Source organism: Dermacentor variabilis, chromosome 8, assembly GCF_050947875.1.
Source record: "Dermacentor variabilis isolate Ectoservices chromosome 8, ASM5094787v1, whole genome shotgun sequence".
Taxonomy (NCBI): Eukaryota; Metazoa; Arthropoda; class Arachnida; order Ixodida; family Ixodidae; genus Dermacentor; species Dermacentor variabilis.
Genome location: NC_134575.1, coordinates 115,257,634 through 115,282,953, shown reverse-complemented (window position 1 = coordinate 115,282,953; position 25,320 = coordinate 115,257,634). Strand labels below are relative to the sequence as shown.

The 25,320-nt window shown below is 47.6% G+C and overlaps 1 protein-coding gene across 1 annotated transcript in view; it reads right to left on the bottom strand.

Annotated features, from left to right (window-relative positions):
- Nucleotides 1-23,133, bottom strand: part of LOC142591533 (uncharacterized) — a 31,441-nt gene extending 8,308 nt beyond the window's left edge. The window contains exon 1 of the mRNA XM_075703854.1: nt 21,613-23,133. Coding sequence (XP_075559969.1) covers nt 21,613-23,118 — 1,506 coding nt within the window. The 5' untranslated portion in view covers nt 23,119-23,133. The remainder of the gene's footprint in view (nt 1-21,612) is intronic.
- Between the last annotated feature and the right edge of the window lie 2,187 nt (nt 23,134-25,320).

Sequence of the window (25,320 nt, the reverse complement as noted above, 5' to 3'; positions counted from 1 at the left end):
GGCACGGACACATATTGAACGCTTATATTACAGCAGGGGGGATTACATTTTAAAGGAAGGAACACGTAATCACATACATAAAGCGTGATAAAACGCATCATTGTTTTCAGTATTAATAATATCAGGCGAAAGAGCATTCCATTCTCTTATACACCGAACAAAAAAAGAATACCTAAATACGTCACCCTTGAAAGGAAATTTGCGGGCTTTCAGCGCATGGTCGCGCCTCGACGACGCATAAGTAGGCGAAATAATATATCTTTCTCTCTCAATCCCTGTTTTTGAATAATAAACAGCGTGAAAAGCAATAAAAACACAATGTTCACTTAAGCCGGAAAATACATTCACATTTGTTAAAATGTTCGGGATATCACATAAGAGCAAATCAAGTACGTGACCTGTGCCATCGTTCCGTGATGCATCACGAATGTACTGTTGAAACTTAAAATCACAGACGAGATCTAAAAATGCAGAATACAGATGGCCAGTGACCGCCGCTGCAGGGTCATAGCACGACCAGTCTATACCCGGAAGAGTAAAACCTCCCCCTAGTAATATGATATCGTTTTCAAGCGTATCAAGGAAAGCGGACAGCTGAAAAAACTGGTCGTATGATGATCTGGGAGTACGGTAATATTATCCAATAACTAAACTTTTCCCATTAGATAGCCTCAATTTGCAAAAAAACAGACTCAAGATCGGCTGTAGAACCTTCCAGTGGCACACAAGATAAGCTTGAGCTAACAAGAATAAATACCCCAACCCCTCTTGCTCCTCGATCGCGTCTAAAACAATGATAGCCATCTGGAAAAACTTCAGAATTTAAGACGCTCGAGTCCAACCATGACTCGGTGTCAATAACTATTGACGGCCAACTGATCTGAGAAGGATATGGAAAGAATTGACTGAAATTGTTATGCTCCTGCAGTTTATCACCAAAACGCTGAGCATTTCCTTTATGTTAGTCACTGGTGATGGTCACATCTGCTTCACTTTGTTGGTCACGCTATCAATCTGATAGCGTTTGTAGTCCATGTACAAGGTATCAAACCTTAGTACTGCTTTTATACCTTCTTGCCGATTCTGCTCGCGAAATTCTATAAACGGCTTCTTTATCCCTCACCACGCGTGAAAAATCTTCGGAAATGCTGTAGTTCGTGCCCTTTAACTTGCGTGCATCATTTAACACTTGTTGGCGTTCTTTGAAAGAGGAAAACCACTATAACAGGGATGATCATTACGTGTTTCTGAGTTGGGTTGGGTCCTAATAGGTGAGCGGTGCTGTGCGGTAGCCTGCCGGTGAGAAAGATTCTATATGCGATTTGGCAATTTGTGAGAGTTATCGATGGTTGTCCGAGAGCGTCGTTTCTTTTAATAGCTTGCGCGATGGCTGAAGTTTCTTCGGTTTTTGCAGGTGCAACCCGAGCCATGGCGCAAATGACAAGCTTTTGATCTGTGGCCGCTCCGACTACTGCCAGAGCGTACTTCTAAGCACCAGAGCCAGCGACATCTGTGTAGACTGTATTCGGATTTCCACCGAATTGCTGCATAAACTTTCGAGTTCGAGCACTTCTACGACCCCGGTGGTATTTTGGACTCATGTTCTTAGGGATTGGGGCTACTATGATCCTTTCACGAATGACTCTGGGCAGAGATTCGAGTGTTCGAGTTGTTCTCTAGCATACTGTGGACGAGTAGGGTAACCTAGGAGGCAAAGTAATTTTCTGACTGAGGAGGTTAAACTAAACTTCTCTCGTTGAGGTATGAACGTCTCTACCCGTCGCTCCTCGTAGTTATTGTGAATCGCGAGGGCCAACAGGCGTTCATTAGAGGTTCCCTGTGGTAGGCCGAGAACTGCTTAGTATGACGTTCTGATCAACGCATCTAGAGCCTTTAGTTCTATTTTCGTGGGGCCCGGGAAAGGGAGGCTATATGCGAGACGACTTAGCAAAAAAGCCTGAACAAGCCGCATTCTCTCTGTTTCCTTGAAACCTTTTCGGTGATAGATTACTCTACGAATCATACGGGAGATCTGTTTCATCGTATTCCTAAGGGTTTTGTTAGGATGGTCTACTCGTTTGTTGCTTTGCAGCCACAGTCCCAGGACTCGCATTTTCTGGACCTCCCTTATCTGGCTGCCTCCTAGAAAGAGGTTGACGTGCTCGTGAGTTTGACGGCCTCGACCTCGGATCCTGATAAATTCTGATTTATAGGGAGCGCAGCTCATTCCGCTGCTGCGAGCGAAGGTTTCAACATGGTCGCTGCTTCTTGCGGGATTTGTTCTTTTTGTCCTAAAGAGCCGCTGGTTCATCATAGGGTAATATCGTTTGCATATAACGCGCACCCTAGCCCGGGTATGACGTCCAGTGTTTTGGCTAAGCGTCCCATGCCGATAATGAATAGAAGAGGGGAGAGTATCGCCCCTTGCGGTGTACCTCTATTGGGCATGGGAAAAAGGTCAGAGCGCGTAGTGCCGATGCCTATTGTCGCGACGTGAGAGGTCAGGAAAGAGCGGGCGTAGTCATAGATTCTTTTTCCACAACCGACGTCATTTAGCTCAGAAACATAAGTTCATGTGAAATAGTGTCGAATGCGCTTTTCAAATCAAGAGCTAAGACGAGATGTTCTGTACCAACCGTGGTGTTGCAAATAACTTCTTCGGGCAGCAGCAAGAAAACATCCTGTGTCACAAATGTTGCCGAAAGCCAAATATGTTTGTAGAAAATAGGTTGCGGTCTTCAACGTAAGACGTGACACGTGTGTGACTCACCTTCTCAAATAATTTGCCAAGACAGGAGGTTAGTGATATCGGTTTGAGATTTTGGAGATCATGAGGTTTTCCTGCTTTCGCAATAAGCATGATTTTGGTCTCCTTCCACCCTTGTGGAACTGCGCCCCTCTCCCACATCTGTTCATTAAATTACCGAGTAAGCTGTTCTAGGTGCTCGTCGCTCAGGTTCCGGATCATAGAATTTGTGAGCTGATCGCGTCCTGCAGCAGTATTTCTCTTTGCAGCTTGCGCTGCCGCAATGAGTTCTTTCTGCCTTAGTTATCGGGGCGTCCAGCAACACATTTTCTTGCCCTTGGTATGGTAAGGTGCATGGAGAAATGATTACTTCTCCTACGTACTTATCTTTAGGCTTAGAGAGGAGGGCCCCGATTTGTTCTTGAAAATTCTCCGGCAAGTTTTCGAAGGGTGCCGTTGTTGGCCGTTTTGGTTTTGCCTGGTTCCATTATGCTGCGAAGTATCGCCCATGTCTTGGAAGTGTGACAAGTTTCGCGAAGTGAGTCACAATAACTTGCCCAACTCGCTGCCTCTAAGTGCTGTGCTTAAGCGCTTGCCCTGTCAGCTACTTCAGCAATTCTGTGGCGCAATTTGCGGTTAAGTCGCTGTTTTTTCCACCGCTTAGTTAGCTCCCTTGCGGCTTCCCACATAAGTAGAAGGTGGTTGTCAACTACCAGCGTTTCCACTGTGAGCGCTAGCCTCTTAGATGTTGCTTTATGAGTGTCTCGTATGTGCGTTGCCCACTCTTCAGCGTTCTAAGGTGTTATCTCCGGCATGGAAATTTTGAGATAATGTACCTAGTTCGTGATTACCACATGGCCACAGGATCGCCGAATTTTTGGGGAGCCTTCCGACACGGTTATGATGAAATGGTCACTGCCTAGATTCTCTCCTAAATTGGTCCAGAATATCTCGTCGACATTATTTCTAAATGTAAGATCTGGAAAGGTGTCCGCACTGACGCTGATACCTAATCTCGTTGGGTTTTGAGGGAGAATGAGGTTTTTAGGGAGCTGGGGGCCATATGCTTCGGCGGCTCGTTCGAGCTCCCGGCCTTTTTTTTGGGTGCCTGTTCGGTAACCCCAGCTGGTTTCAGTGGCATTGAAGTCTCCAAGAAGCAGTAGTCGATCCTGGGTGCAGGAATGACACTTGACGTACCGAATGAGGGCCTCAAAATCAGCCCTCCTTTCTTTAGGTGGGCTATACCTATTCGTGATTATAGTTTTTGCCTTGCTACACTTCTGTGGTAGTATTGTTACGATTTGGTAGTTGATGCTGCTAGTCGCCAGATAATCTATACTGGTTGCTATGTCCTTGAGCACCATAGTCGCGAGCTTAGGTTAGTGTGGCTGGGATATCGTCTAGTAGCCAGTCAATCTGACCGGTTTTTACTGATCTCTTGCAAACATGTGACATCAGATATGACTGGTGCCTTGTTAATGTATTGTTGCAGAGCAGCCGCTCGTTTGTGGAAGGTACGACAATTACATTGCTAAATTTCGAGATATTCGTGATGTGCGTGAAGCACTATACACCTTGAATAGTGCTTTCGCTGGCTGAGGTCGGTATGGCTCGCACTGGGGCTAGTGCTGGCTCGCTTACGCAGCGTGCTCTTCACACTGGCCACGGATTCATCAACGTAAGTTTCTAGGCTTTGAAATTCTGCGTAGATATGCTGCTGAAAATTTGTCATAGTTTGTCATTGATGCACAACTTGTTGGAGTGTGACCTCCATGGAATTCGGCGTCGTTATAGCCTCGAGAGGCGTGCCTGCTGCTTTAGTATGTGCTGTTTTGTTGGGTTCGGTGCAGCGACTAGCTTTCAGGGAGGCCAACTTTCGCTTAATTTCTGCCAAGCTCTCGCGGAGCAGCTTGTTTTCGTTAATGATCTTCTGATATTCGGAATTTTCTGTTACAAGAGCAGCAGGAGAAACGAGTCGTGCCTAGCTTACGATGTTGTGTTGTCGCACTTGCTTGGTCACAGTGCCAGGAGCCCCAGATATGGCGACTTTGATGATTGGGAATGAGGTGGGTTTTTGGCATTGGAGTTCATTCGTGTCCTCGATCTGGATCTGGATCGACGGCGAGTCCCTGATACCTCTGGCGAGGGATCCGATGCGGATTCTCTATCATCGGAACTGAACCAACTTAGGCCTTGAGGTGGTTTCGTTGAGCTGTCCTTCCGGATAGTCCGTTGAACGCCAGTCCTCGGCGTTCTTTTGCTTTGGGGTTTGAGAAGTTTCTTACAACTTCAGTCTCCTGTCATGTGACCGTCCCCACAGGCACAGGCTGCACGCTTGGGAGCGCACTCGTGTCCGGCTACAGGGTCCCGTTGTCCACATGTACGACATACTGAAGTGTCCGGCTGGTGACAGACGTCCGATCGGTGACCCATTTGGTGACACACTTTGCACACCTGAGTGATGATTTTGTAGGAGTAGCAAGCAAGTTCTCCGCCGTTGTAGTAGACGTACCGCGGCGTAATCCCTCCAAAAAAGGTGATAACGGCCGTTTTAGTGTTACGGAACATGTGCACTTGGAGAATATCAACCCCTTGCGTGCGTATACGTAGATTCGCTTTTAGCGTTTCAGATGTCGTGTGTGGGTTTAAGCCGTGAATGACAACCTTGGTTGTCCCGTAACTTGTCGCTACGTAGGCGTTGACAGAGTGAGGCCGGCCGTTGATGTTTAGCATTGTAATGCGTTTAACGAGGTCTGCCAATGTCTGGTGCGGCGTGGACATGATAAAGATGTTGGGGCCCGGCTTGATTCTGAGCAGAAATCGCTCACCTGATCTTTGCCCGCAGCATGCAGCGATCGCGGCGTCCGTCAGTATTGGACTAGTCATGTTCTTGACTGGTAGGGTAGCCCTTGATGCGGCCCCACCACTATTATGAAATCATCCTTCGGCAGGGCGGGGGGTGTAACCGCCTGTATGCTGGTTTGTGTTTAGATTTTCCGGTTGCTTGACCGGCGTAAACTTGTTGATTCTTCAAGGTCTCCGAATATTCCGGTGCTTTGGTCTTCTCTTTCGCATTGTTTTTTTTTCTGCCGAAGCGTGAGTACCGTCTGCCAATCTCCATTTGTTTAACTCTGGCTGTCTGTCCCGACGTTCTGGTCACTGGGTCCTTTCGGTGTCGTGATGTTGTGACCAGCGGAGTCTTGAAAATTCATGTTGTCTAGGTCCTGGCGGAGCGTGTCCGTCATCCGCGAGGGCCCGGGATGCACATTTGCATCGGGGGGTTGATTTGCAAGAGCCATCGAGTGTGCGTTCGCTGTACACTGTGGCGTTCCAGCGGCCATCTACGCGGTGGTTTTGGCCTTAGCGAGCTCGTACGAACGCAGATACGTTTGAACTTGCAAAATAATAAATTCCGGGCACTCACGACTCTGGGTAGCTTCAGCCGATGCGGGACAACTTCACAGATCCGTAATGAATGTGGAAATCGGTCGAACAGGAAATTTTCCACCAAAAAGTAGGAAACTTCGCGGAGCGCATGTGGACACGACAGTACTCGCCGACGCCACAAGCGTCCTCCTCTTAACGGATCATGCCACACACCCTCGCTAGGCTCTGTGAGCAGTTGAATAACTTTAAGATGGAAAATTCCAAGCTATATCAGTAGGTATTTCATTCTGAACAACACCGTTAGGTTCTTTACGTTCCCCGACAACTTTGGGCCCAGATACTGGGAATCTTTCACGACTATCCGAATGCCGGTCATTTCGTTTTCATGAAGCCTGTGATCCAATCCGCAGTCGCTTCTCTTGACCAGGAGTTGCAACCAGTGTAACGAAATGCGTGGCTTTCTCCTCGCTTTGCGAATACCGCAAACGACAGACCTCACATCCGGCTGAACTGCTCCAACCACTAACGCGTTCTGTAGCTCCTTTCGCAGTGGTTGGTATGGACTTGTATGGACCACTGCCGATATCCGCTGCCGCTAATTTATGGGTAGTAACTGCTTTAGACCACTTGGCACGGTATGCGCGGGAAGGCTCTATAAGCGACGGATAGAATAATGTGCAGCATTCCATTGGCTCAACTGGATGGTACGCGCGACATGGCGAATTGTAGCCGCCTCTGCTACTGATAAACTTATAAGGACGTATAAACGTCTGGTCGCCTCGCCGGCTGTGTGCTCCACCTTAAAGAGTACGACGCTGTGGTTCCAAGAAATAGTAGTAGTCATCACGTTGACGCACACTATTTTCCGCTTTACTCTTGCGACTACGGACGTCGATGCTGAGAACTTCGAGAACTGGTACGATACCATTACTTGTACGTTTCTTAAGGCAACAGTCTTTCAGCGTGAACGATGCAACCGTCTCAGCTTAGATTCGCTATTTGTCGCTGTCCGCCCTTTTAATGGCCGCGGTCGCTTCTCTATTCGTGATGGCCTGCTCTACAAGACCAATTACTGCGGGAAAGCAGCGCGTTTCCTCCGAGTTGTACCCTAGAGCCTCCGTTCAGACCTCCTGCGCACCAAGTAGGGAGATGCAAGGTCTAGTCACCTTGGCTTCGTACGAAACCTGCACCGCACGCAGGAGCGCTTTTACTGGCTCAACATACACCAGACAACCCAGAGTTATGTCGCTAGTAATGAAACGTGGAGACGTCAGAAGCGACCAGCAACAGCTACGTCAGGTTCTTTTCGGCCCATTACACCATGCACGTACGCTTTTTGAGCAAGTAGGCATATATCTTTTAGGTTTGGTCCATTCGCACTATCAGAGAAAAACAACCGTTGTTTAATTGTCTTCTTGGACCATTTTACCCGGCACGGACAACCTGGAGCCATACCTTCTTCCGCCGCTGCTCTCGAGGCGATCTTCCAGCTGCTGCTTTTTATCCTTCGCCGTTGCCCACCACGTGTTATCATGAGTGACGGTGGACGCCAGCTCACTGCTGACGCCATCAAAGAACTACTTCCTCAGTGCGCTTCACAGTTACGTCACACGACGCCGCACCGTCTACAGAAATATTGCTATGTTGAAAATACTAACAGAACACTGGATAATATGCTTATCATGTACCTACGTGTCCTCCAATCACAATAAATGACACGACGTGTTGCCCTTCTAACCTTCGACATAAAAGACCGCGAAGCATGAAACCAGTTATTATAGCCATTTTACCTCTGCTGTACACAAGAACACCACGTAGCTCTCTGGATACCTTCTTATCATTTGTTTTTCACAATGATGATGTTGTATCAAAGATCCTATGTCTCACTGAAGAAACTCGTTGGATAACATGTCTTCGTCTTCTGGCCTCGCGACGGTATTCGAAAGAGGGATACGGCCACCGTCATCAACCAGTCTTGTTCGCCAAAGCCATGTTGGTTCTTTTTAGATTCCCTTAACGCCAGCGCGTATTTTGCCGAAAGTTCCTGACGCAGTATGCAGGCCCCTTCATTGTTCTTGACCGTTTAAGCAGACTCTAACTTTAAGCAAACCTAAGCGATCGATTTAATACTCCTTTTATAGATCGCTTAGGTTAACACGTTACATGTTTGATACTTTCCTAGCCTTCCAATCCATCATGACTCAACAAGCAGGCTTCGTCTGGTATCAGGGGAATGTAAACGATATGCTAGAAGTGGATTGAGAAAAAAAGGAGAAAAGAACGAGGAGCTGTCGCTGTCGGACTACGCAATCACCCCATCATCTATCATCAGCAAATAAATGCAAATAAAGCCTTTGAATAGAATGCTGCGGTATTACATGCGAAAACCACGATTTGATGAATGAGGCTTATAACCAACTACATATATATATATATATATATATATATATATATATATATATATATATATATATATATATATATATATATATATATATATATATATATATATATATATATATATATATATATATATATATATATTGACACAACATGATTTCACATTACGCGCGCCAGCCGCTGCCTGCGTCAGCCCAGCTGTTTACTGCTACCTGCGCAAGATAGCGGCAGTGAAGCAGGCAACACAGGCTCGCAAGGCACGTGCAATCGGAGCAACGTGCCATCAGCGCGGAATACGAGGGAAGAAGAAGAGGTGCGGGACTGCGGCGAAACAACCTTCAAACGTGCTATTAAACACGCAAAAGATGAGTACGATAAAAAGCATTTCGATTATCTATCTAAATCCAAGAACAAACGTGCTTTATTTAATTACCTTCGGTCTAGAAACAGACTCCCAATAAGCGTTAATGTAGACTCAATCGTCCATACCTCACAGGAAATGCAGGAGTCCTTAGAGCTATTGGCTAAAGGATTGGAGAGCCGGTTCGCGACGCGCCTTCGAGCTTCTGTTTTTACTCCTGCATTACCGCACTACAAAGAGATATCCTATTCGGAAGTAGCACAAGTTATGTTACGGTTGCCAACTACAGCGCCTGGCTCGCACGGAATAACAAATGCAATGTTAAAGATTTTCTTTCAAGAAGCTCTACGTGAGCTTCTGAACTTGGTAAACTATTCTGTTAGCAATGCATGGATTCCACAAGAATGGAAGATCGCCAAAATTATTCCGTTACTTAAAAAGCAAGGGGCAGGGTACACTATCGACAACATCAGACCAATTGCGTTGACATCAAACATAGTGAAACTTATTGAAAGAGTGCTTCTCGGACACATATTAGTGTTTATTGTCAAAAATCAATTGTTGAGTCCTTGCCAAATTGGATTTCGATCTGGCTATTCCATATGGCACGCGCATGTAGCCCTTGAAAGTCGAATTAACATCGCCAGACAGAAAAAGCACTACGCGGCTTTAGTTACCTTAGATATATGTAAAGCCTATGACAGCATTGAACACACAATTTTAACAAATCGGTTACAGAGCCATTGTTTTCCAGGCTATATTGTAGCATGGGTGCATGAATGTTTAAAAGACAGGGAATTCTATTGTTTTCGAAGCGGCTATTCTTCTAGAAAACACAAGCAAACAAGAGCTGTGCCTCAGGGATCGGTGCTCTCACCAGAATTATTTGATATTTTACTGAGCAGAATCCCCGTTCACCCAGGAGTCAGTACGTACGTTTATGCTGATGACATTGCCTTTTTTGGTATGGCTAGTGACATATACTCTCTTTACGAAACTTTGCAGTCGTATCTAAGGGAACTGGAACACTGGCTGGATAGCTTACACTTAAACCTGAATGCTAATAAGTGTGCTATACTTGTTTTTCCTGTTAAAGACCCAGTATACATATCGCTGAACGACCATCTCGAAGACATCCCACAAGTAGAGTCATTAAAGTACCTTGGAGTTATTTACAACGGTAATCTAAACTGGCGGCCACATATTGAATATATTGCGACAAAAGGAGCTCGTACAATGGGCATTTTGCGCAAGTTAAGCAATCGAAGAACAGGTATGCGCAGAAAATCCCTCTTGATGGTATATAAAATGTACGTTCGTCCGGTGTTAGAATTTGGATGTGTTTTATTCTCAGGTGTTCCATCATACAAGCTTCGGCCGCTAGTTTTGTTAGAACGAGAGGCCCTACGTCTGTGCTTAGGCCTTCCAAAATACGTTGCAAATGCCGTATTATCCATGGAAGCAAGAATCCCACCCATATTATGCCGATTTCACCTTCTGACCGTTCAGACCTTCTTAAGGCTATATGAATCACCACTAAACCGTCCTCAAATTATTTTCATCTCCGATCCAGAATTATTTTTCCCTGTTCATTGGCCCAGGTTTCCTAGACCACAGATTATATTTGTGCAAACATTACTTGAACCACTAAATGTGCAAATTCGTGATGTGCTTCCTAATAATATGCATTCAATTTACCCAGAGATCAGGTTCGACGACATTTTCCCGAACCACGCGAAACTACTCCCTTACGGCATCTTAAACGCCATGTTGCAAGACCACCTAAGAACCCTAGAAACAAACATTATCATTGCAACAGATGCCTCACAGTGCGAGGAAAAAGCTGGCATTGGAATATTTTGTCCAGCGCTCGACTGGTCTTTTTCTTTAAGATTGCCTGATTTTGTGCTTATTTTTCTGGCCGAGTTGTTAGCAGTAATTCTAGCTTTACGTAAATTAGACCAAATGATTACAACGGCTGCTATTCTTACTGACTCGCCCTCTGTATGCTCTTGCCTTACCGCTACTAATGAGTCACCCATGCTAAAACTCTTCCACTTACTAGTTCCTGCCCATGTGCAATGTATTCATTCGATTTGGGTGCCTGGTCATAAAGCTTTGTTTTTTAATGAAACTGCCGATTCACTGGCACATGCATCACTAGCGGGCCCTGTTCTTCCTATTCTATCAGTGACAGCACAGGTCACGGCGGCAAGATTTCGAATGAGATCAATTAGATCAGCCTTATCAAACCCACATTTGACAGCTTCTCCAGAGTATAAACACCTGGCATTTCCCTTGCATAGCGAATCTTGTTACACAAAGATGCTTGAGGTCTGCCTCACCAAATTACGCTGCCGCATTCCCTCCCTAAATTTCTATTTACACAGGTCGGGTTTGGTTCCCTCTCCCCTTTGTTCTTTTTGTGAAGAGGAGGAGACGATACAGCACTTTCTTCTATCTTGTAGCCACTTTGCTGCGTTAAGAAAAAGATTGTTGGAGATACCTTTTCGAAGAATTGGCCTGGACTTGACAAAACCTGCAATTCTTTCGTTCGGGGCGTCCCCTTTGGGATTCAGCCACAGGGATACATGCTTCGCTGTCCGAACATTCCTTACAGAATCTAAACGAATGCCCTGCTAAATTCTATTTTTATTACTTTTAAATTAATTATTACTCATTCAACAGCACCTTCCTGATTACATTTTAACCGGTAATTCAACCCTATTCAATGCTATTCCCATATATATTAGGAAATTTATGCTCTATATTATTTTGGTATAATGGACCCATTTCTTGGCCAATCCCCCATCGTGGGTAGGAGCCACACGTGCCACAGGCTACAACAACAACAACAACGACACTGTGTACGTTTTAGCGAGGCTCTCGCTTAGCTGTTTGTCGGGCACAAGTTCGCCCAACGTAAACTTATGAAAGTAGCGTCACTCAACTGTGCGTTACAGTTCTGGTGGAGGAGCTGGGTATGATTTCAAGCCCTTCTCGAGTCAGAGAAAGGAGCCCGGACTCACGGTGACTTGGACCCGTTGATTTGACTCCTTTTCACCAACGCAGCAGTCGTCGCCTACGTGGTGAGCCCCCCGAGTTTTCACCTTTGCCGGATTCTTCGGAGCGTCAGCATCTGCTACCGGAAAGGCTACCGAGATGGCAAATCAAATCACGCCAACTCACATCGTGGTGAACTCGCCAATGACGCCAGAGCCTTTCCGCGGCGACAAATTTGAAGACGCAGAGAACTGGCTGGAACGGTTTGAGCGCGTCGCTGAGTTCAATGGATGGAACGGAGAGCGCAAGCTACGAAACGTTTACTTCGCGTTAGAGGACAGCGCACGAACGTTGTTTGAAAACCACGAAGCGACATTTGTCTCGTGGGATGCTTTCCGGTGGGAGTTGCTTGCGACTTACCCGAGTACCGACCGCAGGGAGAGGGCCGAAGCTGCCCTGAAGACAAGAAACCAGCGGAACAATGAAAGCGTGGCCATGTATGCAGAAGACACGTTCCGCCTTTTCCGCCGATTTGATCCGAACATGAGCGAGGACAAGAAACTACGCCATCTAATACGAGGCGTTAAACAGGAATTGTTCGCAGGGTTGTTTCGGAGCCCACCGCGCACTGTCGCTGAGTTTCGTTCTGAGGCGACAACAATGGAAACCACCTTACAACGGCGATCAAGGATGTACAATCGGCAAATGAAGATCACCTCTGTAGGCTCAGTTCCAGCCGCCATCGGAAACAGCATGGAGGTCATACGGGAGATCATGCGATCTGTAGTGCGAGAAGAGCTTCAGAGGTTACGGCTTGACCACAACGCTCCAACGCCCTCGTCGCTGGCAGACGTGGTTCGCGAAGAGGTCAGACAGGCGGTCCGGGAACCACAGCAGAGTGCGCAGCCCCAAGCGCCATTACTGCGCCAGCCGAGCGTATCGTATCCCGATGTGCTGCGGCCAACTCCCGGACGTGCTGACGTCGCAGCCACTTCCTCTATGAATAGCTCGATCCCTCGAAATACGCTGCCCCCACCCGAAAGAATATTTAGGAAAGCCGATGTATGGCGCACTCCTGACCGAATACCTCTCTGCTACCTCTGCGGTGAGGCAGGCCACCTGTACAGAATGTACCACTATCGCCAGGCAGCGGTTCGTGGTTTTCCGGTGAACGCACCTTGCCCTCGAAATGGTGAGCGTCCATTTGAAATCGAAGAGTACCTGTCTACTCGTCAAAGCTCCCCATACGCCTACCAGCAACACCAACCTCGATCAACAGCGTTGAGGCATCGGTCACCGAACCCCCACCCGTCTTCAAACTCCCCAAGACGCCGTTCACAGAGCCCGCGTCGGGAAAACTAGAGTCAGCGGCCTCTGGAGGCAAGGCCACTGCCGACGCGAAAAGAGAAGAACCTCTATCGATGATTCGGAGCGACGACGAAGGACTCAGAAACCAGTGCCGTAAGAGCGACGTGGCTTCCGATTTCCGTGTGTTTGTTGACGGTTACGAAGTGAACGCGTTAGTGGATGCAGGTGCGGATTACTCGGTAATAAGTAGTGAGCTCTCCAGGAAACTGAAGAAAGTGCTGACTCCTTGGAAAGGGCCACAAGTTCGCACAGCAGGAGGAAACCTCATCAACCCGACGGGCAAGTGTACGGCTACAATAGGAATACGAGGCTTCATGTACGTCGCCAGCTTTATCGTGCTTTCCGAGTGCTCAAGAGAATTATTATTAACATGGACTCCTTGCAGAATAATGGCGCTATAATCAACTTGCGGGAATCATGTGTTTCCTTCTCAACCAAGCACGCTGTCGCAGCATTCAACACTGAAGAAAAATTCGACGCCCTTTACATTGCCGATGACGACGTGATGCTTCCTCCGACATCCAGCGTAGCCGTTACAGTACAAGGAATTGCACACAGCAACACCAGCCTCCTACTCGAAAAAGGGATCTGCATGGCAAGTGGCCTTGTTCAGCTGCGTGGCGGATGTGCCAACGTTTTGCTCACTAATTCTGGAAATGAGGTGCAACATGTCGCGAAGGGAACCATTATTACCAGCCTTAATAAGTTCGTCCAAGTTACAGATCTCAGCATTCCAGAGTCTTCACCATCGAATTTCTAAGATGTGGATTCTGTCCTTGCAGCCATCGACATCGAACCAGGCCTATCGCCTAGATAGACAGATCAAATAGGGACCTTCGTCAGAGAATTCGCCAAATCTTTTTCAATGTCATCCAAAGTCCGGCGGACATCTATTGCCAAACATCGGATAATTGTCGACGAATCAGTGACGTATATTTGCTAGCATCCCTACCGAGTGCCACCAAAAGAGAGAGAAGCCATGGGAAGTCAAGTTAAGAAAATGCTTGAAGACGACGTAATTCACCCGTCGGCAAATCCGTGGGCATCGCCTGTGGTACTTGTAAAGAAAGAGGGCCAAACCTTGCGCTTCTGCATTGATTACTGAAAGCTGAACGCCGTCACAAAGCGGTATGTGTACCCACTTCCAAGAGTCGATGACACTCTTGATAGACTACGAGATGCCAAATTATTTTCCTCCCTTGACCTCAAAAGCAGCTGCTGGCAGATAGAAGTGGACGAAAGAGATCGTGAAAAAACGGCGTTTGTGACGCCAGACGGACTGTACGAGTTTAAAGTGCCCCCATTCGGCCTTTGTTCCGCACCTGCCACATTTCAGCGGATGATGGACACTGTACTCACCGGTCTCAAACGGCAAACCTGTCTCGTTTATCTTGAAGATGTCGTGGTTTTTTCTACCACCTTCGAACAGCATGTAGAACGACTTCGGGCTGTGATGGAAGCTATTAGATCAGCAGGTCTGACGATAAAACCGTAGAAATGTCACTTCGGCTTTCGCGAGCTTCTTTTCCTTGGCCATGTCGTCAGTTCAGAAGGCATTCGCCCGGACCCTGAGAAGACTGCAGCGGTGGAGAAATTTCCGAAACCAACCGACAAAAAGGCTGTTAGGCGATTCTTAGGACTTTGCGCCTACTACAGACGCTTCGTCAAAAAAATTTCAAGGATCGCGGAACCACTATCGCGGCTAACACAAGAAGATGCGCCTTTCGTCTGGTTGAATGAGGAGGAGCATGCTTTCAGTGAGCTCCGAAAGCGTCTTCAGAACCACTCAGTTCTTGCTCATTTCGTTTAGGAAGCCGAAACTGATATTCACACAGACGCAAGCAATTTAGGCTCGGTGCCGTCCTCATTCAGTGGCAAAACGGAGAGGAACGAGTCATTGCGTATGCCAGTCGAACACTTTTGAAGGCTGAGGTGAACTACTCAGCGACAGAAAAAGAATGCCTCGCGGTGATATGGGCCATCAGCAAGTTTAGACCATACTTATATGGCCGACCATTCCGAGCTATCAGCGAGCATCATTCGTTGTGCTGGCTGGCGAATCTCAAAGACCCATCTGGACGGCTGGCAAGATGGAGTCTACGGCTGCAAGAATACGATATAACGGCCGTATACAAGTCCGGTCACAAGCAGAGTGATGCCGATTGCTTGTCACGTGCACCGATTGATTACACGGAATCTACGCTTAGGGAAAATGAACAGGATTGCCCGTTTCTAGGAGCTGTGACAACATCACAAATGGCTCAGCATCAGCGATCCGACGCGCAGTTACGCCTTCTCATTGATTACCAAGCAGGACATCCTGTCGACATTCCACGAGCTTTTGTCCGCAGCTTGTCGTCGTTCGTCCTGAGAAATAATGTCCTGTACAAAGGAAATTTTGAACATAGTGCAGAGACATTTCTGCTCGTCGTACCTTCAAAGTTACAACTCGAGATATTCGAAGCATGCCACGACGACCCATCAGCAGGACATTTAGGAGTGAGCAGAACATTCGTTTGAATCCGCATGAAGTATTACTGGCCAAAGTTATTGAATTCTGTTCGACACTACGTAAGAACCTGCCGGGACTGCCAAAGACGTAAAATACCACCACTCAAGCCAGCAGGTCTCCTAGAACCGATACAGCCACCGGAAACTCCATTCGCACAAGTGGGAATGGACTTACTTGGCCCCTTTCCCACATCGTCATCAGGAAAGGGTTGGATCGTAGTTGCAAGTGACCACCTAACTCGATATGCCGAGACAGGGTCTATTGCCAAAGGAACGGCCAGTGAAGTAGCAGATTTTTTCGTCACTAACACAGTGCTACGGCATGGCGCTCCTAAAGTTTTCATCACGGACCGAGGAACCATATTTACTGCGCATTTGACACAGGCCATCATGAAATTGACGCACACCAGTCCCCGAAAAACCACCCCATATCATCCGCAGACAAATGGGCTGACTGAACGACTGAAAAGAACGCTGACTGATATGTTGTCAATATACGTGGACATGGAAGACCGAACATGGGACAGGATACTACCGTACGCAACGTTCGCGTACAATACCGCTGCGCAAGAGACGACTCAATTGAAACCTTTCCAACTCGTTTTTGGCCGGACCGTCACCACAACCTTAGATGCAATGCTACCAGTAGATGAGACCTTCGAAAATGACAGTGATGTCAGCGACTTCACACAAAAAGCCGCAGAAGCACGGCAGCTGTCGCGACACCGTATTCAGCAGCAGCAGGAAACCGACGCGGAGCGATACAACTTGCGACGAAGAGACGTGCAGTATGCACCTGGAGACAAAGTATGGTTGTGGACTCCCGCACGGATGCGCGGCCTATCCGAGAAGCTTCTTTATCGTTATTTTGGCCCGTATAGGATAATTCACCGAATTAGTCCATTGAACTAAGAAGTTGCTCCAGAAGGTCAAGTAACCTCATCACGACGGCGGCATCGAACAGAAATCGTCCATGTCGTCCGAATGAAACCCTACTACGACAGGCAATAACTGCTTCCGCCTACAAACATTGCGAGCTTATGACAGTCTAGAAACCACGGTCTTCTGTATGAGCATCGGGACGATCCACTCTTGGAAGGGGGACAATGACACAAGATGATTTGAAATTACGCGTGCCAGCCGCTTCCTGCATCCGTCCAGTTGTTTAGGGCTACCTGCGAAAGATAGCGGCAGCGAAGCGAGCAACACGGCCTCGCAAGGCACGCGCAATCGGAGCAACGTGCCATCAGCGCGGGACACGAGGGGAGAAGAAGAGGTGCGGGACTGCGGCGAAAGAGACTGTGGACTTTTTAGCGAGGCTCTCGCTTAGCTGTTTGTCGGGCACAAGTTCGCCCAACGTAAAGTTATTAAAGTAGCGGCACTCAACTGTGCGTTACAATATATACATATATATATATATATATATATATATATATATATATATATATATACATATATATATATATATATATATATATATATATATATATATATATATATATATATATATATATATATATATATATATATATATATATATACATATATATTCATATCATAAGACGCCAACAAACACCGACACCAAGGACAACATAGGGAAAGTTACTTGCGCTTAATAAATGACAGAAAGAAAGGATAAATTAATGGAAATGAAAGTGGATGAAAAAACAACTCGCCGCGGGAGGGAACCGAACCCACAACCTTCGCATTTGGCGTGCAATGCTCTACCAATTGAGGTACCACGGCACCGTTTTCCCAACCACTTGCTTGGTTATTTATGTGTCCTAGTATTACCCCGGGATTATATATATATATATATATATATATATATATATATATATATATATATATATATATATATATATATATATATATATATATAGTCATTCCTATATCCCATAGTGAACTGCAAAATCGCGCTTGCTTCGCAGAAACGCACTCTTGTTGGGTTTTGGTTAACCGGAAAACGTTCCTCCATTCGCAGGGGCTTGCGCAGAATTGCTAGGCCGGCCAAGTTGCAATCTTCAGACACACGGCAACTTGACGAGTAAGTAGCTGGACAGCTCTAGTACAAAATCAGGAATCTTCTCGAGACAGTGATGCTTCAGATCCTGACGTGTATTGCATATTCTTTTGTGACAGGCCTCTCCTTGACGACCTTTGTGATTATAAAAGAGCTTAAGGGATCTTTAGTAGAAAAAAACATAGATATTCAGAGCAATGCAACGTTTCTGAAGTACACTTGTGTCGCGGTTGCTTCAAGAAAGAAAGACAATAGCAGCGCATTAGCTACCATAAACTATGCGTAAAGAGAAGAGTAAAGTTTCGTTCGTTCTCTGTCCTCGCTTCACCGCTGGAACTTGAAGCTTCTCGGACGATGATCGGCAGTTGTTGATCAAACGCAGACAGGAAGCGATGCAGATCAGATGTACAAGAAATATTTATACGTAAACTTTTCTATATACATGGTAGGTAAAACAAATACATTACAAACTTGAACAACTGAGAAACAAAGTCTCACTCTTCGACTGTCTCAATGACTGTTAGAGCCCAGACTCGTTTTAACGTACATAGTACGGAGGCTCACTGATCTATCAGCAATCCTGATTTCAGCCAAGTCTAACGTACATGGTACGGAGCCTCACTGATCTATCAGTAATCCTGATTTCAGCCAAGTCTAACGTACATGGTACGGAGCCTCACTGATCTATCAGTAATCCTGATTTCAGCCAAGTCTAACGTACATGGTACGGAGCCTCACTGATCTATCAGTAATCCTGATTTCAGCCAAGTCTGAGGGACAGCATGTCGTCCCGATTTTTATAGCCCAAATATACAAAGAAAAAAAAGGCGGTAGGGCCGGTGGCCCGTCCCACAGGTTCAGTTGCCAATCAGGGTCAACCGTTTGTTAAACCACAACCCACAGGGATGGGCTTACTCTTAAAAATAAACATATTGGAAAACAAAGCTCTTTTCCTTCTTCGCCAAAACTCCGTTGCCCTCTCATTTCTTCGTAGTTAGTGACGGGCTCAGCAAAACACGCCAGGCCCGAACAAGTTATCGCTAGACCGTTTCAAATCCCAACGGCGTCTAGGCCGCAAATGTCTCGGAAGCAGGGGCATCGATACCACGTAGTGCGGCCGTACTCAAAGTTTGTCCGCGTGGGAGACTGATGGCCCTCATTGTCCTTCAAACTTATTGTCTACAAGACAAAGTTCTCCGAGTGCGTGTTTCCAAGACGCCGTCGTCCGAATGCACTCTTTACGTGTGCACCGCATTCCTACAGCGTGCACTGTAAGCTGGCCTTCGACACCACACCGGCAGCCGCACCCAACAACAAGGCTGGCGATTGCGTTCCGGACGCGTAGAAGATTAGGTCCATGCTCACTGCATGCGGAACGGGGTCAGAGTTGCTAAGCCTTTCTTAACCTCGGCGGCGCTTCCAATTAGTCAGGCACTCGGGAGCCACACTCACAATACTTTGTACAGCAGTCCCTTTCAAGGCTGGTCTGTGTGGACTCGTGTGACCGTCGGCGAACTGCCAACACCGTGCGCACAATGCCGACTTCCCGGAATCGGCACTCGCCCACCTGGCACCTGCCGCGACGCGTCACCCAACACCGCGCGGTGCCTGTGACCCCACATAACACAGCAACTGTCGCCCGGCTGACACGGGGGCAAGTGAACCCCCTCTCTATGCACAAAGCACGTGGCCGATTCGTGAAACTTAAGAACCCGAACAATCAGAGCGACCTTACACGTCCCTCCTAAAGAGTATACTGGGCTCACAATGTGCCCAGCTATACTACAAGAGCCAAAGGGCGCTGTATCGTAAAATTTAGGCTCTGAAGGTTCCGTCAAAGAAAATTGACATACGCTGCCCAACACGGGTGCTGCGGAGCCCGTAAGGAACAGGAAAATGAACTAAAAAGACCACGAAAAAAAAAAACAATTTTCTCACAGTGATAAAAGAAAAGGGCGAAAGCTCAACACATTCATGACAGTGAGCATGCAAAAGAAACACTCATGTATGTACAGGAACACTCCAACGCACTGCACGGCACAACAGCAGCAAAGTAACATATGCAGGTTATATACATAGTATGTCCACAGTCTTATAACCCTCACACACATGGACGACAACAACCACAGAAAGTTCCATCAAGGCTGAACTGTCCCATGCACACGTCCTTCGGGTGAACGGGAACATTCACGCCTGTCCCAGCTGGCATGGCTGTTTTTGTCTATCCTTTCTTTTCTGCTCTTTACTCGATTGGCTCCCATGAACGATTCGAGAGCCTTGATAATGCATCAACATTGGCGTTACATGTTCCTTTCCGGTGACGCACCGTTACATTGTAGCGCTGTAGTGAAAGCGCCCATCTTGCTAACTTGTCCCCCTGCGGGGTGCTAGTTGTCAAATATGACAATGGGTTATGGTCAGAGACAACATTCACCACTGCTCCGAAAAGCCAGTAGTTAAATATCTTGAGTGCCCAAATAATAGCAAAGGCTTCTCTCTCTATAGTCGACCAGCGCGCCTGTGTCGGGTTAAAGCGATGGCTAGCAAAAGCGATCGGCTTTTCTTTTCCGTCCGCTGACATTTGAGCTAAACAGGCACCGGCCGCCGTCGCCGACGCATCAGTGAATAGCCAGTACGGCTGATGAGGCTCAGGAGTGTTCATGGCGACAGCCTGACAGAGAGCTAATTTCAGACTTTCGAACGCGCACTGCGCTTCTTCCGACCATGGAATTGAATTAGGAACCCCTCGCCCTAAAGCTGTAAGCGGGCTCGCCACGTCGGCGTAGTTTGAGACATAGTCCCGATAATACCCACAAAGCCCCAAAAGACTTCGCAACTCCTTCTTTGTGTGAGGTGGCACAAGACCTTCTAGGCAGCTATCTTGGTTGCCCGATGTGTGTCAAAGAGGAGTACTTGGTCCCCGACATTAAATTCTTTAGTCCGTGCCCTCCTAACGTAAACTTCAGCATATTTCCTCTGGCACTCGGTGCTTGTCAACTCAGCTACACTCGCGGCTAGTTCTAGTTGCTCCCGCAGCTGCTGCAAATACTTGGCAGGTTTCTTTCTCAGAGTTGAGGGCACCGCGATCTCACCCGTCCAAGTTTGCTGCAATATTGATAGGGGCCCATTTGGGTTTCTACCGTACAATGGCCTGAACGGCGCCAGCCCGGTGGTATCATGCGGCACTTCGCGATAAGCCCACAGAACAAAGGGGATGAGCTTGTCCCAGTTTCTTCGGTCCCGCTCCATTACATGATACAACATATTTTTGAGGACGCTGTTCCATCTCTCAACCACTCCGTTGCTCTCAGGGTGTTCGGCAGTGGAGAACCTAGGTGCACAGCCCAGTTTTTCTAACATTAAATGTGTCAGTAGAGATTTAAAGTTAGTTCCTTGGTCTGAACAGATCGTTTCCGGCACTCCAGTAAAACTGAAAATTTCCAGTAAAGCCGCGCATGTGGCCCTCGCTGTCAGGGATCGGAGCGGCACTGCCTCATTGCGTCTTTCTTCTGGTAGGAGCAGTTGTCTCACTTTGACTCCCGCTAAGGAATCCCAATGGTACAAAAGTCCGTCTGACACGAACATGTCAACTTTGCCGTTTCTCGCATTATTCCAGGCCTTTTTCAGGCTTTCATCGGCAAGCTGAGCCGCTCGAAATTCCTCCCGCTGACTGGGCACCTCATTAACATCTTGTATCAAACTGTTCCCTTGCAATTTAGGGATTTCATCTGTCGTTTCCTCGCAACTTAGACCGCAGTCTGGCTCGGTATTATCGACCATTTCAACTGATCGAACTCCAACGGAATTGGCTACCCGCGGAATACTTTCTCGTCCAAACTCGTCTTTTTCCTGCGCCTTTAGTAGTTCCCAATCTTCCTTTGACAGCAGGCAGTCAACCCCGTTTGCAAGTTCGTCTGTAACCGCGCACACCAGATCGATCCTCTGCGGTTGTATCACAGCCCCCGGGCGATGTATGCCTATGGGCAGCGTAGCTAGGTTAGCTCGAATGGTCTTTCCGAATGCCGACTCGAGCCTTACTGTTCCCGATGGCTCCTGTAAAACGACCGGCAACATACTTTTACGGACGACCATTATCTCACTACCTGTGTCCAACACAGCTTCTGTTGCTATATTCCCGCACATGATAGGGATAAGGTCCAGCTTTGACCTCCCTGAACTAGCATTTTGAGCTACGACTTGCACTCTAGCGCTTAGCACCCTTTCTTGCTCTGGTGGAGGTTCTTCACTTACAACAGCAACCTTCTGTACCCTTTGTTTTTGCACAGTCGGCGCCTTCCCCTGCTGTTCTTTATTTGAAGCTTTTGGGCAGTCTCTGGCTAGGTGACCCTGTACATGACACACGTGGCATGTTAAGTTTGTCCTCTGCGGGCTAGCTAGTTTTGAGTGCTGCAGCAGTGAGGCTGTTGCGGCTGGCTTAGTTGCTCGTCCTTTCCCTTTAGCTTGCTCGAAAGTCTCGAGCACTTTCGCCACCTCCACTGGCTTAAACCAATCTTCGCCCTCCCGCAAAAGAACATATTCAAGGGCTTCTGAGCTTAGACTGGCTTTCATACGGTCAGCGACCATAAGCTCCGTCATAGCTTCTTTTGTGTTTGCATGGCGAGATTGAAGGTAATAGGCCAAATAAGTTCTAGCTCGGGACGCGAACTGAGCCCAAGTTTCCTCCTTTCGTTTAGATGCCTTTTCAAACCTCCCCAAGTATTCAGCTGGCGTGAGCTTAAGTTCATCTAGTACCGCCTTCTTTACAGTCTCGTAATCCGTACATTCCTCATCATTGAGGCTACGCAACAGATAACGGACCCGCTCAGTCAGCGCAGGCATGATCAAATGTACACGGCTATGTGTTGGTACTTGAAAAGATGCAAACAACTTTTCGACCTCATCAAACCATATCGGAACGTCAGCGTCACACGGCAACCGGTATGCCTTAAGCACTTTAGCACATTGTGCTATTCCATTCGTGATGGCACCGCGCCGATCGCTTCCTTCCGACACCGAAGGCGGCCTGCCCGACTGCTCAAGCTCCACTCTCCGTAGAGCAATGCGCTCGCACTCTAGCTGTAGGCGCACCTTTTCCAGCTCCAGCTCCAGGCGTCTCACCGCCATGGCTTCTGGATCCGTCGTGCTCGGAGCCTGCGCAGCGCCTTGCGCCTCACTATCCATTTCAGTATCCGACGTCTCAGACTCGGTCTCTCCGACGCGTTGCAGCTCCTGCCGTCTCTGACCCTCTGTTTGTTCAGATGCAGTATCAATGTTTATGTTAGCCTCAATCGCATTTGCTGTTCTGCGCGTGAACACCATTAACCTCACTGAACAACAGCCATGCCAACCTAGACAAAACGCAAGGAATCCTGCTCACCCGTTGCTGCTGGGGGCGCCGCCTGACGTCCTCGTCCAGATGAATTGCAACCCTTGCGGAATTCGCTGGTGGCCCTCTGATGCCTTGCGCCTGGCTCGCTGCTCGTTGTGGAGCTTGCCGATCCTGTCGTGCTGCGCCAGTAAAGTTTCGTTCGTTCTCTGTCCTCGCTTCACCGCTGGAACTTGAAGCTTCTCGGACGATGATCGGCAGTTGTTGATCAAACGCAGACAGGAAGCGATGCAGATCAGATGTACAAGAAATATTTATACGTAAACTTTTCTATATACATGGTAGGTAAAACAAATACATTACAAACTTGAACAACTGAGAAACAAAGTCTCACTCTTCGACTGTCTCAATGACTGTTAGAGCCCAGACTCGTTTTAACGTACATAGTACGGAGGCTCACTGATCTATCAGCAATCCTGATTTCAGCCAAGTCTAACGTACATGGTACGGAGCCTCACTGATCTATCAGTAATCCTGATTTCAGCCAAGTCTAACGTACATGGTACGGAGCCTCACTGATCTATCAGTAATCCTGATTTCAGCCAAGTCTAACGTACATGGTACGGAGCCTCACTGATCTATCAGTAATCCTGATTTCAGCCAAGTCTAACGTACATGGTACGGAGCCTCACTGATCTATCAGTAATCCTGATTTCAGCCAAGTCTGAGGGACAGCATGTCGTCCCGATTTTTATAGCCCAAATATACAAAGAAAAAAAAGGCGGTAGGGCCGTTGGCCCGTCCCACAGGTTCAGTTGCCAATCAGGGTCAACCGTTTGTTAAGCCACAACCCACAGGGATGGGCTTACTCTTAAAAATAAACATATTGGAAAACAAAGCTCTTTTCCTTCTTCGCCAAAACTCCGTTGCCCTCTCATTTCTTCGTAGTTAGTGACGGGCTCAGCAAAACACGCCAGGCCCGAACAAGTTATCGCTAGACCGTTTCAAATCCCAACGGCGTCTAGGCCGCAAATGTCTCGGAAGCAGGGGCATCGATACCACGTAGTGCGGCCGTACTCAAAGTTTGTCCGCGTGGGAGACTGATGGCCCTCATTGCCCTTCAAACTTATTGTCTACAAGACAAAGTTCTCCGAGTGCGTGTTTCCAAGACGCCGTCGTCCGAATGCACTCTTTACGTGTGCACCGCATTCCTACAGCGTGCACTGTAAGCTGGCCTTCGACACCACACCGGCAGCCGCACCCAACAACAAGGCTGGCGATTGCGTTCCGGACGCGTAGAAGATTAGGTCCATGCTCACTGCATGCGGAACGGGGTCAGAGTTGCTAAGCCTTTCTTAACCTCGGCGGCGCCTCCAATTAGTCAGGCACTCGGGAGCCACACTCACAATACTTTGTACAGCAGTCCCTTTCCAGGCTGGTCTGTGTGGACTCGTGTGACCGTCGGCGAACTGCCAACACCGTGCGCACAATGCCGACTTCCCGGAATCGGCACTCGCCCACCTGGCACCTGCCGCGACGCGTCACCCAACACCGCGCGGTGCCTGTGACCCCACATAACACAGCAACTGTCGCCCGGCTGACACGGGGGCAAGTGAACCCCCTCTCTATGCACAAAGCACGTGGCCGATTCGTGACACTTAAGAACCCGAACAATCAGAGCGACCTTACAAGAAGGTTTCTTTTCAAGCAAGACGGTAGCGTTCTCTAGTGCAGCCATTGTGTAGAGATCATTGATAGGCCATTTACGTTTTGAGAGCTGTCAGCCCAAGACGAACCCGTCGACGCTTGCTCATCACGCAATGCCATTTGTAGCATTCAACAATGAGAACTTGCTCTATTATCCTTTTTCAGTGGAAGCGGAATAGGAGATTGTGGAAGAAGTTGAGGCCATGAAGACAGTAGGCACCATCATTTATTGTTTTTTTTCACCATTGTTCTCTATTACATTGTCGGCGGGTTGTATATCAGAAATGCAGACATCGAGGCCAAATAGCAACAGACAAAAACGAAATACAACAGATATATCTGAGTATACCATGAAGGGCTTTAAATACGATTCTCGTTATTACGTCTGCGTGCACGTGACCTGCACTGGAACCTCCCCCAGCTAATTTGTTGTGTGGTAAGTGGGCAAATAGATTGCACGCACTCAGCTTCACTGAAGACATTCACAA